This window comes from Scatophagus argus, chromosome 16 (genome assembly GCF_020382885.2).
Source record: "Scatophagus argus isolate fScaArg1 chromosome 16, fScaArg1.pri, whole genome shotgun sequence".
NCBI lineage: Eukaryota > Metazoa > Chordata > Actinopteri > Scatophagidae > Scatophagus > Scatophagus argus.
In genome coordinates, this window is record NC_058508.1 from 2,246,092 (window position 1) to 2,260,691 (window position 14,600).

At 41.0% G+C, this 14,600-nt stretch overlaps 1 protein-coding gene across 4 annotated transcripts; it reads right to left on the reverse strand.

Annotated features, from left to right (window-relative positions):
- Positions 1-4,098: 4,098 nt before the first annotated feature.
- Positions 4,099-13,711, reverse strand: slc16a6b (solute carrier family 16 member 6b). Of its 4 annotated transcripts, none has more exons than XM_046415642.1 (6): positions 13,620-13,711; positions 9,389-9,636; positions 8,679-8,822; positions 7,653-7,781; positions 5,880-6,806; positions 4,099-5,786 (listed from the first exon to the last, which is right to left on the reverse strand). In XM_046415642.1, the coding sequence occupies exons 2-6, from the start codon at positions 9,618-9,620 to the stop codon at positions 5,512-5,514; spliced, it is 1,707 nt and encodes a 568-aa protein (XP_046271598.1). In that variant the 5' UTR covers positions 9,621-9,636; positions 13,620-13,711; the 3' UTR covers positions 4,099-5,511. The 4 variants fall into 4 exon arrangements, with proteins under 4 accessions (XP_046271598.1, XP_046271597.1, XP_046271600.1 ...); XM_046415641.1 differs by lacking the exon at positions 13,620-13,711 and adding an exon at positions 11,973-12,374; XM_046415644.1 differs by lacking the exons at positions 9,389-9,636; positions 13,620-13,711 and having other exon boundaries at positions 7,653-7,940; positions 8,679-8,816.
- Positions 13,712-14,600: the final 889 nt, after the last annotated feature.

A 14,600-nucleotide genomic window follows, 5' to 3' on the forward strand; every position in this document is an offset into this window, starting at 1 on the left:
ATAATAATATAATTCCAGCTGTAGGGCTGCAACCATTAATCAGTGGCCAGACTGCTACTGTTCATACTACCATATGAAACTGATTGTTAATTCACATGTTCATTCGTATGTCACAGTAAAAACACGTCTTCACCACATGTTAAGATGCATATATCGTTACCACATGTGACATTGTTATCTTTACGTGTTAAACCTTTAGCTGACATGTTGAACTAGCCAGTCGCAGGTGAGAAACTGTGAAAATGTGGAATTCACACATGGAGAAGCATTTTATGGAAATTCTAATCCACATTTGGGAAGAAAAACGGTTATGTATGATTGACATGTGAAAATTACAATTTTACTTGTAGAAATGTTCATTCATATGTAAAAACAACCAGTTCACATGTTACATTATGTTTTTCACTTAAAAAATAAACAACCATATGTGAAAATATTCAGTTCACATGTGAAATTGTAATTTTCATGTAAAAAGATGAACTTTCTAAATGTGACATGTTCGCGAGAAACAAAACAAGACTTGATAATGTCACCTATGACTCCTATGGGGAAAACTGACATTTTTATGGCATTTTATGGTAATTTATAAATTAATGGGAAAAAAAAAAATCACTACAGGTGAAAATAAGTTTTACAGACCAATTAGCTTCAATGTACTCCTCTAGGGCAGATAACACTAAGTCTCTGGATTTGTATGTATGTTCCTGTAGCTTAGCCTGTGTGGAGTTCCATTAATATGTCATTCTTGTGGATTTGGTCTTTACTTGCAGTACTTACTAACTATGTTTATTGCAAATTCAGTGTGTATGACAGTCTACTTGGCAGTAAACCTCATTCTGCACTGCAGTTATAAATCTGCACTAAGGGCAGATCCACACATTCACTATGTTAGCCAAATAGTGAATGACAGCATATGGAACTTGTGGTCAAAGCATGTTAAATGTTAAAATAATGTGACTCAAAATCATAGTCTGTAATTTTTTTGTTTTCTGTTGAATATAAGGAATAACATTAACAATTTGATTTGTAGTGTTTCAGTCAGTATGGTGATTCTATTATTGCTTGTAAAATCATTTGATGACTTAACAAGTACTCAAATAGTTTTGGTTTTCGTGCAGTGATACGACTATATATAATAATGGACGACATGAGACTTCTCCAAAATTGAAGGCGGAAACATCCCCCCCTGGTGGCTGGCTCTGGTGCAGCTCGTAAACCCCTCCCTCTCCATGTTAGCAGATAGGACATGGGCCAAACTAAAAACACAAAGTACACAACAAATAATTTTTTTCCCCAAAGATGGTTTCGGTCATTTGGTAGTTCTTAACATGTCCAGGACTATTTGGCTGCACTTTTGTACAGTGGGAGGAAATGGAGATGCATCATCCATCTTTATATAGGCCAATGGATTTACCCGAATTATAAAAAGCATTTGGCCTTGTTCTCATTAAGGCTGTGTGTTTCCCTTACTCCTAGACATGCTGATGGTAGTCAGGCTGTTTATGGAATAAAAACAAATAATATGAGTGTTATCTTTATCACAATACATATGGAAAGAAGAGATACTTATAAACTAACTAGTGAATTATTGATACAGTTCAGCTGGGATGTGGGAATTCTGATGTAGCATAACATGACTACAAGCAGTCATAATGATATCATGTGACGTAGCAGGGTCGGGGCTAGCTTTGATTATGGTGTAATTATATAACAGTCTACCTACGAAAAGTAATTTCCTGTCCACACACTGTGTGTAGGTCAGGCCCACGGTTTTGGACTTACATCTAGAACTATCACACGTGTGTTGATTCCAATTCTAATGTCTTCGTAGGCCTTCTCTGTTTCACTCTGGTAAACTATATTTTTACTGTAAGCTGTGGATTTCTTAATTAAACAATACAAATAATTATCCATTTCACATTTTTGAGGTTACACCATGTATGATATTGCATAGTCACATTGGAGTCAAATGTTAATGTAATTTATAATGTATGCATTGACGATGTTTAACGCATAAACATGAACAAACATGAAACAAACGTTACATCCTGTCACAGTTAGATGGGTATGAAATGAAGACTCAGATTATTGTTCTTAAGATTAAAAAATGAATTGCGAAAGAAAGAAAGACTTCAGTTGTAGTTGTAAAATAGCAAAATGGCTGCCACTTCCTGGTGTCATGTGATTTCCTGTATACAGATGTCCATCAGGGCTGATGTCTCCCATCTTGTTTGCAGCAAAATTGTCATGTTATATGATGGAATCACAAACTCTCAGCCTTTGCTCTCGAGTGTGAACTCGAAAAAAGCCAAAAATACAACTGTCATGCCCTCTGCCTGTCATGGACGTATATCGCTGGTGCTTGGGTCAGGATTTCACAGGTTTCATACTTACAGAAGTGTTGCGTCTGTATATTTTTAACAATACGAGGGCACAGGTCATTATCAGTACATAGACTCAAACAGTGAGTTACATATTTAGTAGCTTTTGAAAGAGAAATGTGTGCCCTCATAGAAAATGTCCATGTGTATCAGACACACTACCGTGTTCAGCCAGTAGAGGGCGCTGTTTCACTACTTTTGATAGCATCGAATGACTGGCTGGGAGAGCTTCCATTTAGAAGTGCAGGACCTGTTAACATTTAGTGAAGTTAGCATCTCAGCCACTGCTGTGAACATCACTGTCAACATGCAGCTTTCCAAACATACCAACCTGCACTGAAATGTAAATATATTTTAAAAATGATGTGGATTAAGAACTGCCATTACACAAAATGTGCTTAAGTAGGCTCCACTTAGCCTGTTCATGTTAGCGCTCAGTCAAGTGTTTGCAACGGATTAAAACCTGTACTTTAGGTTTAAGTAAATGTATTATTATTACATTATATATATTATATATATATATATAATTCAAAAATAGATCATGTTATTATTACATATGTGATAATATTGTGTAAATAATTCGGTGCAGATGTTAGCCCTTTGTTTATCAGTTCATCTGGTTGTCTTTTCAAAAGAGACCAAACACAAAATGCATAAAGATTGATTTGACAAATAGAATTATAGATTTTCTGTAGATTTTGGATTTGTCTGACCACGACAATCTATCGTGAAGATCTGATACTGTGACAGCCCCAGTCAGTCAGGATTTTGCTACTCTTTCCTATCTCCCACAGCTTCCACACAATACCCACTTTTTAATTTGAAATTTAAATGGCACAATTAAACTTGCTGATAATTGACATTAATCTGTTTTGAGTGTTATCAAGGAATGTTTTTCATTTGTGTCCTGACATTAGCAGTAGAGTGACAGGATATGATCCATTTACCACCTTTTTTTTTTTTTTATCCAGAATCAGAATCAGAATACTTTATTGATCCCTGGGGGAAATTCTCATCATGAAAGGCTGTGTTGAATGTATATGCTTTGTAATGTAATATTTGATATTATGATAATATAATGCATGCATTAAATGTTGTATTCTAACTACAAAGTATACACATATGTACTTAAATGTCCAGGAGTCCAGAATTCATTTTATTGCCTCACCTCATGTTAGTCTCAAGTGTGACAGAAAGTGTTCAACATCAACAGTCCATCAGCACCATTAGTTTAGCATTTGCATTTTTTTTTCTTATATGAAGCTGGTGACACACGGTAACTTATTTACCCAAACATAGCTAACACACACACACCCACACGCTGTCAGGATTTGGAGTTTCTTTAGTTTGTTTCCTGTTTTGTCATTTTTCACCCTTTGTGTTTGGTTTAGTTCTTCATTTCCTGTCTTTGTCTGTTTTCCCTCCTTTTCTGATTGTTTGCCCCGCCTTGATTGTGTTCACCTGTCTTTATATACCTGTGTTCTCCTTGTGAGTTTTGTCAGTTTGTTGTGCTTCCCTGTGCTTTTGATTCCGGTGATTTCCAAGTTGCCTTCTTGGATTATTTCTTTGTTTGGATTATTTCCCCTGGATCCCCAGCTGCTTTTTGTTTGCACTTGTTTCTTTTTTGAGTAAGTTCCACTCCCCATGCAGACCATTGACCCATTTTATTATGTCTCAACTCCAGTAAACTATCACAGGCACACACAAAAAACCCATCTGAGCTTGGAGGAGATTTTATTTAGAAAATACACAGTGAAAGCAATATAGCATTTAGCAGGCAGGGACCTGCCTGTCACTCAATTAAATAAAAAAATGAAAAAGTTGTATTAAAAAAAACAAATATTAAATTAAAGGTGTTCAAGGAAAGGTTTGTGAACTAAACTTCAAGTCATGTAATGCATGTGGAGACGATCTAAGATTGCAGGAGTGACTTCTGATGGGGTCTCCTGTCAAATCTCTCCTTCACACCTTTGCATACATAAAAGTGTTTCTGACCATATATCTAGGTCTACACTATGGAAAATACATCACTGTAAACTAAGTTCTACTGTATCATAATTGCTTTTCATTTTGTATGCTGTTACCTGGGTAACAAGGTCGGTCTACAGTGAGTCAACAGGATCTTGACAGCATAATAGATATACAGTTTTTTGCTCTTACCCAAAGCAGCACAGAGTAAAGAAAAAAGTTTCTGAGGCTCATGCAAATGAATCCCACAGTATCACAGAATCATACAATACAGGAGCCATGTACTGAGACTGAGCTCATTCTGAAGGATCAGTGAATACTGCTGCAGTATTGCTTTAGTTTCCGTAGTGGTAGAAATTAAATATCAATTACATGAATGTGCGTATCAGATAGGAGACAAACTGTATGTACAAATTGCATGACTGTGTGACTTTAGCAGTAGTGATCATTCTCCATGCATCAAATGCATGCAGGTAGATTGTCTGCTGTTCATTTTATACATTTTGAAGCCATAGTGTGTGTTTCACTGCACAGGCTTTGGAGAAGAAGTGACTGTGTCACGTGTTTGCCATGCGTGAATTCAGCACTTGCACTTCCAACACAATGTGCAGCTGGAATGAATGAGCCGTTGCAGGACTTCAGTGAGGATACATGCCTCGTCATGGGCGAGAAGCAGCAGGTACAACACAGTCATGGTATTACAGAGGCCCACGCACCTGACAAACATCATGACTGTTTTGTCTAACCTAATGTTTATCACTCTTCAGTATCCATGACAACAACACTTCTTTCCTGAGATAGAGGTAGTCCTGCTCAAACAGAAAACACACTTAGAGTATACGGAGGATTGTGAAAGCTCTCAATATAAGTGAGGTCTTGCCCTCAGCAGCTGGATCAGAAGTGTAAAATTGTTAAATGGCGTAGGTGTGACCTCATGCGTTCAGCATGGGCGTGCCTTTGGTCTCAGAGGAGAGACTGCTTCCTTCCTGGGAAGGAGGGAACTTCAAGCTTGTCAGAATGTGAGAGAATTGACACCTGAGATTTGGGGCCAGCAGTAGCAACTGTGAGGACCATCCTGCAGCCTCTCACAGTGTGTCTGTATTTGTTGTTGGCCCTGGTGGTGAGTCGTTGGCTATGAGGTGATGTCATGCTGTGGTCCGGTTCATATTACAGAGCCTTTTTTCTGATCCACAGCCTGCTTGACTGGACTGGTCTCCGGGGCAAAGTCCACCTCCAAAAAGTCCAGCTGGTCGTTGTCCTGAGACATGTTCTCCTCTTCCTCCGGGCTCCCGCCTTTCTCTTTGTTTTTGCTATGTCTTTGACACATACCAGACTTGGCTGGGCCCACCAGAGCCAGGCAGATGGCACTGATGCCCATGCCCACTGCACAGGAGTAGAAGGCAGCGCCATAGTTCTGCGTGACATCCACCAACACACCTGCAAAGAAAGATAAGCCAGCTGTTAGGATCGACAGAAAGCTGCACTGATGGGTGAAAACAGAGAGAAGTCATACAGTAAAGGATTTTGTACCTCCTAGCGGGGGCCCTGCCAGCCCGGCAAAGCTCTGGATGAAAACATACACTCCTACAGACGAAGCCATCTTCTGGATGCCCACCACGTCCTCCTCGGCCAGCATGGGGATGTGAGTGGAGCCTACGGTGCCCATGAAGTAGCCGTAGAGGGCGCAGCAGACCACCAGACCCCAGAACTCCCACACGATAGCGAAGGCCACCAACACTAGGCACAGCGCAACCACACAGCCCAGAAGCACCAGGGTTTTCCTGCAGTTAACTTTGTTTAACACCACCCCGATGGACAAGCGGCCGAAGATTTCAGCCACAGCCATCACAGAGAGCATGTAGGAGGCCATGCTGGGCTCCACGCCCCGGCTCTTGCTCAGTTCGATGACGTAGAGCTGTGGGGCGAAGAAGCCCAACGTTGCAAACAAGCCAAAGAGGGAATACCAGATGAAGGCACCATCTTTAAGCACAGAGAAGTCCAGGAGTTTGGAGCTAGAGGGCTGTAGAGGACCCGCCTCTACGTCTCCTAGTTCGCCCTCTTCCTCCTTCTTGACTGAGGTGGAAGATGTGGAAAGTGACAGCACCTGGCCATCTTTGTCCCGCACTTCCAGCTCCATCAGAGCCTTGGCTTCGGCTCCTGCGGTGCGCAGGTCTACGTTTGAAGCAGAGAGGGAGGTGACACCTGAATCCTCTGAGCCCCGGGAGACTCCTGAACTGATTGATGTTCTAGTTTGTTCGTTCTCCAGCTCATACACAGTCTCCAGCTGCTTCAAAGAGAGAGACTCTTTACTTGCTTCGTCTTCCTCCTCCTCTGCAGGCTCTGGCTGAATAATGATTGGACGAAGGAGAAGTCCACAAACAATCACAGAAGCCTGAAAGGTGCCAAGGATAACTAGACAGTAGCGCCATCCAATGTGCTCCTTCAGTGAAGTGAAGACTGTGAAGGAAGGACAGCATAGGTTATTGGTGTTTTTTTTTAAACTAAAGGTCCACTTTCTAGCTTTTTCTGGAGTTTTCAACCTTGTTTCACTGTCTTTCTCAGTGGATAGAGCTGCTCATCATATATGACAGGGATTTCTACTACTTGACTAGTAAATGACTAGTTAATCAACTTCTACAACACTGGTTGGCCCAGTGTGCAGTTGTCCAAAATTTAACAGAAATTAATGTGAACCCTAACATCGAGCTAAGGTTAATCGTGTAATAACATGTCGACACACTTGAGTATCGCAATGTTTTCTTTTGTGTTATTGTATTGATATTAAATTAATGGCTCAACCCTTCCACACGAGGAACATAACGCTATGAAACACATCACATCGAGCAAAACCAAATCCAGTGTTACTGTACTTTGACCTCACTAATATCAGCTTGATAGCACAGTTTCCTGTTCTTTCTCCTGTGGTATCAGAAGTGGATCAAGTTAGTCATAATGGAAACTCAACATTTCCTCCTGCTGCTGATTCACATTAAAAACATATATACAGGAAGCAAAATATATTTATCACTGAGGTTAGTGATAACCACAGTCTTAACCAAAAGCCATCTGGGACATTCTGGGACAGTGAATCAGTTGTAAATATCCTTTATCTTATCAAATATCATATTATCACATGACCAAAGTTCCTACTGACATCTGAATCATCCTCATGACTACTGAGCAAACTCCATCCAGTGACTAGATATGGTTGAAAGCCATGGAAAAAGCTAGTCTGTGTATCTTTCACATAATGGGCTACAGTAAGTAATAATAAAGGTCATATTAACGCTAACTGTCACTCACGGGGAGCAAATGCGAATATGGCGAAGGATTCTCCTGAGGAAGCGATGGAGGTAACGAGGGCTCGTCGTCTGGAGAAGTACTGGGCTAGGATGGTGACGGTGGGGAGGAACGTAAGGCAGTAGCCAAGGCCTGTAAACAAAGAGGGGAAAGGGGCATGACAGCCACTGGCCCGCATGGTAGGAACACTGCGTGGCTATGGGGAGGATGTGTCAAGATCAAGATGTCAGGTGACTTCTTTGTCAAAGGTTGCAGGCTGTGTGACATGATTCAACTTTGCCAAAGCTGCTGCTGAAAGACAAAAGGCATGTAAAGACAAAAAAGAGAGACAGGGGGAGAGAGGAGAAGGGATTGTCAGCTGTGGTCCATTTCAGAGGCAGACATGGTAATCACGGTAGGAGAGCTAGCAGTGCTTTCTGTCCAAGAAAAAAAAAAAGTTAATATGTTCTGATGCGAAACTCATTCACCAATTTGTTCATCAACCAATCTGTTGCTTTAATTCAGTCAATTTGTTCCATCCTCCTCAGCCTGCTGTTGCATCAATCCCCATCTGAAAGGGAATTTAGTGTTCTTGAGAATGTTTTTAGAGAATATTTTTGCTCCTTCAGTTTTTCCTGCTCTGCTCTGTCCTGCCAGTCGTTCCTAGAGAGTTAGGATAGCAGAGTACCCCACACTGCATGTTGTTTAGAAGAGGCTGATCACCTCTCAGTCATTGGACAGTTCTGGAAGAAGTAGACTGATTCACAATTTGTTGTTCACACTGCTAGGAGTCCCTTTAGCTCTTTCATGACAGGCTGTTAAACAAGACAAACACATCTGCAAGACTGCAACATTCATTCTCATTTTGGAAATGGTATATTACAGTGAGACACAAAGACACGAGATGCATCAATGGATAGAGAGATAGATAGATAGACAGATAGATAGACAGATAGATAGACAGACAGACAGATAGGTAGATAGATAGATAGATAGATAGATATGGAGGTGATGAACTGATGGGTGTGGTTGTATGAGTCTAATAAATACCCGAAACAATGCCGATTGTGATGTACATCTCATTGATGGAGTTGGTGAAGGCCGAGGTGATGGTTCCCAGGCTGATGAGGAAGCCTCCCATCATGACCACTGGTCGATAGCCAAAGCGGTTGCTCATCACGGTGGACAGGGGAGCTAGAGTAAGAGTTAAAGACAATACAGCCATTTCATTCAAATCATCTCAATAATCATTTCACCTGATAACTTGTACAGCGTCTGCACAAGTGATCTGTTGAACTGATCAGGTGTGATGCAGACAATATCTGCTTGCACTGATGACTGTACATGCATATGAATGGTGTACAGCTTTTATAAACCATTCATAATTAGATAAATGACTATTATTATTACAGTTTTTCAATACATATTTTAAATACAAGGATCTAGAGCTGGAAAGATTAGTTTAGGATTAGTTGCTTAGTCTAATGTATACAAAAGTCTAGAAGACTAGTTGCTCAGTCTAAAGTTTACAAAATAAAGTACCGTATACACTGTCTGATTGCAGTTTCTTTAATGATGAATATTTGCTGTGGTTCTTTAATGTGATACTAAGCTGAATATCTTAGGGTTCTGGACTGCTGACTGGATAAACCAACAACCCAAAGTCGTCACTTTGGATTCTGCCATTTTTGAGGCTGAACAGTAAAAAAAGAAAAAAAAGAAGAAAAAAACTAAGTACAAGACAAGAAAAAGTGACTGACCAGTGAAGGTAAAGATGAAAACACAGATGGAGATGACCCATGACACACGGCTGTTGCTCTCCCCAAACTCTTCCATCAGATCCTGGAGGAAGACGCCCAAGCTCTTGAGGGTCCCATAGGTGCAGACCTCCACAAAGAAGAAAGCCACAGCCACAGCCCAGCCCCAGCCGCCATCAGGCACCGCTGGGTAAACATTTGGACCCAAACAATGGTGGTAACTGGGCACCCTCATGGCTACAGCAGGTCACCTGGAGAGAGAGAGAGAGAGACAGAGAGAGACAGAGTTGACATGTGTTCTCATTTTGAAGTCCTACTTAAAGCTACATTTGTTCATTTTTTGGTCACTAGGGGGCAGAAGAACTCTACAACAAACTGGCAGACATTTTTTTTGTGAAAACAGCTGCTTGCTGTTGTCAGAAACACAACTGATGAGAGTACTGAGACTGGTCCAAATACTAATAAAAGAAAAAAAAATAAGGAAAAAACAAACAAACAATGACCTACAGAGACTAAAAAGCCCACGTCTTTAAAACAACGTTAACTCATCTGCCACGTGAGGTTGCAACATGATGGTCGAGGTCATTCTGTGAGTGACATCTATGTCAAATCAGATGTTGTATACCTGAGGCGTTTCACGGAGCATGAATTCAGTATGCAGACACCCTCATCATATGTTAACAAGGAAGTGCGTTTAAGATCAGGCTTGGAAAAATGTTGAAACATGGACGTGTTTAAAATGAAACATGGAGGTTGTTTGAAAAAGATGAAGAAACCTTTTCATCAGGAAACTTTGTGACATGGTATTGTCACAACAAATCAAACTGAGTACTGGTGGTTTTTCAACTAACTCTTCTCCCTCTGGACTGTGACATACAGTATAGGCGGCGGAGAAGAGAGCAGTAGAAAGAGAAAACCTGTGTTTCATTAAAAATCATTAAATGATTCAGATGATTCATGATTGTTAAGCACACAGAATGGGAGTAACTCTAGTGCTGATGTTTCATCACTGAGGGTGCGGCTGCTGTGTGCAACTGAAAAGTCACAGAGACGCATGACTGAACCCCACGGGTCAGAGAGGAAATGTCAAGCTAAATCTAATATGATTTCCTGCGGCAACATGGGCAGTCAGCTTTCACCAAGTGTGGGTGTTCCAAAACCAATACTGCTTTGAGACAACGTGTCATATCTTTAACTATGCGCATACCAGAACAATATATTGTATCCTTCTGATTTTTTTAAGCGGGACTGACAAGTCTCTGAGTGATTCCCAAACTTTTTCTCATTAAGGACCTTTAAACTGTCACATATTAGCCCATGGACCCCCATTGGAAAAAGAGATGTCTCAGGATCCCCCATTTGACAAGAATTTGGATTTTCTTTTTTTTTTATTACACTCACTGCAGTACTTTCGGATGGAATTGTAGTGAAAATATATGATTGCCCCTTTTTGCTGGGGATGCCCTTTCAAGGACCTCTGGATGATAATATTACTGGAATTTTATCAAAGTGCCACATTAATCCGCTTAAGATACTTTTACCTCCGACGTCATGTACCCACAACAAGATAATCTTTGGTTTCCAGTGTCTCAAGGTCGTCTATGAATTCTATTGTGCCTCTGAGCAACTCTTTTTCACCATGAGAAGCTCCACAAAGGAGCTCGGATAAGCCACCAGCTGGGACCGTGAGCTGATAAGTCACACACAAACATGGCAGGATATGTGAGCCTTAAAAAAAGTAGGCTATCCCATCACAGACGCCTGTGAATGTCCAAACATAGGCTGAGTATCCCTTCTTCACTTCAGGCTGCTCGAAGCTCCTTTGTTTGTGACAAAAGGTCATGTCTCTCAAACAACAGGTAGCTCCCACTAACTGCTATTTCAAATGTTTAATGTAACTACGTCATGCTGTTTGGAGGGAACATGAAAAAAAACACTAAGGGTCAAGATGTTCCCCTCTTAGCACAAGAAACTAAAATCACGGAACTGCTACATTCCAATTTTCATTGAGAAATTTCAACTGAATTAGTCGCAGGAAAAGAGAAAAACTTGTGAGCACTAAAACAAAATCAGGGAGTGTAGCCATACTCAAAGGGAAACCCGACAGAGAGCGCTAACCGCAGTGCAGAGGAGGAGGAGGAGGAGGAGGAGGAGGAGGGATGATGTCAACGTGCTGCATCCCAGGGGTTTCCTACCCACCAACGCAGGCAAGCAGGAGGACAAGTACAGCTCAACAGCTAACATGAGTCCTGCGTTTACACTGATCCTCTAGTTCACTGATAAACCAGGACTAAACTTGTAAACATGTTTCTAATCTTAGACGATTTATCTGCGCGCCTGTCTGTCTCTCTCTCCGTTGTAATAAGTGGTGATTAAACAGGTTTACTAAAGTGTCACTGACATGACATCATTAAAAAATGTATTCTGCTTCTGCTGCTTTTTTCTACGATAACAACAACAAAAAATACATCTTTTTCTCTTTAAAAAAGCGGAACCACATTGACTGCCAGAACCGCTGTGCTCCACAGTGAGCTCAGGCTAGACAGCATCCTACAGCTGGACTCGCCAAGTTTGACATCTTACTTACCGGCACTGTTGACGAGAGATGTTAGGAGAAGTAGCCTTCTGGTGCGACAAAGCCGGGTTTTCTATCTCGTCGTCATTGCATTGTGGCTTTACGTTTTATATAATGTATAGACCTATTTGCCGAGCTAGAGAGAGCAATAATTTACGTAGAAAAGCTTTTTCTTTTTAAAATTCTAATATCTAAGACACTTTCTGCTCATTCTTAAAATAAACTAGCTTATGGTAAAGCCGATATTGCTTTGGTCTCTTTTAGTTCTACCACCGCCAACTGCATCTTTTGTCTTCTGTGAATTATTTCCTGGCTGTTTTGGCAGCTCTTTACCGGCTCAAGCCGGTATTCAAGCGCGGGCGCGCTAATCCAGCATGAACGCGCAGGGCGTCCCTCGCGAGAAACGCGGTCTCCCTCTCTCTGTCACACACACTGCACCACGTCGCGCGCACACACACACACACGTGCACCGCACAGCGACGCGTGCAACACTATTGAAAACAGTATTGCTTGTACTGCTCTCACTGCGCTATTTCTTTGCCGGTGAAAACAAGAACATAATCTGAGGTTTTTATTAATAGAAATCGCTGTTCAGTATTTTTAATTCAGCATAATGATTTGCAACGTGAATGTTACCATAAAAAATGTGAGTAAAGCTAATTTGAACTATATTTTCACGTGGGAGGCCCGTAGTCTGCTAGTCGGACGTGACGTGACGTGAATGCGCGCTACGAAGCACATGTGTATACAGGGCGCGCGCGCCTGGGATGAACAGGTTTATACCAGTTGAGAGGAGGTTTATTCCAGTCAAGAGGCAGCATCCCGTTCCACCCGGCTGTGGAGTGTCTGTCTGTCTGTGTGTGTGTGTGTGTGTGTGTGTGTGTGTGTGTGTGTGTGTGTGTGTGTGTGTGTGTGTGTGTGTGTTTTGTGGTTTAATTTAAAGAGGGTGAGAAGGAGAGGTGAAGGATAACAAGAACGGGAAGACAGGACGAAAATACTTGTGATGCCAGAGGTATTCTCTTCAACTCCAGGGCCCCTTTTATCCGTGTAGAATTAATTACCTTTCACTAATTAAAACTGATTGTTTGGGTGGGGTTAAGAGTCTAAACTAGTTAGGCTACATTCTGCCAAACTGATGTTGAATGTGATGATGTGAATACGATAGGCTCACAAAAACACTATTACAGACATAGTAGAAATGACCTGTCTGTCAAACAGAGTTTTTTAACATCTGACTGTGAAAACTATTCTATATAGAATATGAACATAGGGTTCATACAAATGAAATTAAATTTTGTTCTGTCAGTTCTATTAAGTCATATTTTATCTACCCATGGATCACTTTTGTCTTTTAAGCTTAAACTTTTAGAGGACACTGCAGCCAGTATTAGTCTAATTATTCACTGTGGCAGCAGCACTGGTATTAGTAAGTAGGCCTATTAGCTCAGCCCATTTAAAATGTTGTAGCCTCCATGCCGCACTTTCACATAATGTAATAGTATTTTTTTGTGGTTAAGTAGAGAGAGTATGAAAAAGCACACTGAGAGCAGAGTTACAGATTTTTAGTTAAATAAAATAAATTTGCGCATTTTTCAGAATGTTGATGAATGCCACGATTAATTTAGCCAGTTAGTTTTGTATAATTTATAAATGACTTACCTGTCTCTAGACTGTGACTGAGCCTTTGACTTATGCTGAGTGTTTGGAAGTGCCCTGACCTGGATTATTTTTGAGTTTGATGCAGGGGAGTGTCTGAGGGGTGGCCAGACAAAGTCCAGCCCTGAAATCTGATTGGAGCCCTTTGGTGCAACTGAAAAATCAAACATCATATTGGATTATGGACCATGTCCGACTGTAGGGGAAAGGTGGACCTGTACTTCATATGTGTCTTACCTGGAGACTGTTTTAAGTGTGATGGTCATTGTAAAGAGGTGTTAAGGCTCCAAATCCTCTTCTTATATATTCTTTAAAAGGGACAGTGTGTCCTTTTTTTTTTAAAAAAAAAAAAAAGTCTCTCCTGGTCTGCAGAAGTGGCTTCAAGTTTTTTTCCTTTTCATATAATTTTGTTCCGGTCAACAATTGATTTTCAATTCTGAAAGCTGGACTCAAGATAATGACTTTCTTGTGAGAAATTCAATTTTTTTTCTGCTAACTGAAGGCCAAACCACAGACCTCTGCATGAGGCTGAATCATAAAGGTCCTCGAGAGGCTCAGCGCATTGCCACACCACATTGCTGTACTAATCAAGACGCTGGCACTGACACGCCATGGTCTGCTGTGCTTTCACTGGTAATGATGCAGCTCAAGTCCCAAGTCCAACAAGGCGTGTGTGAAAAGTGATTCCAAGCAAAGTCAGTCAATGTGTCAGTGAGTACTGACTGGTTGCCATCTGAAAATAAAATTCAAATGATTGATTTTTTTGATCATCCAGTTTCTTCCACATGTAACTATGCCCCTTTCACCTTTAGTATTACATCAGATTATGACTGTTCTTTCTTCCTTCTTTACACACATACACACTAAACCAACATCACATACCAAAAACCATTCTTGTACACAGCAGCACGTACAAGCTGGTCCGATCTGATTTCTTCTACTCGCCCACTGCCTCAGAGACCTGGCGTCCCATTATTCTTCCCT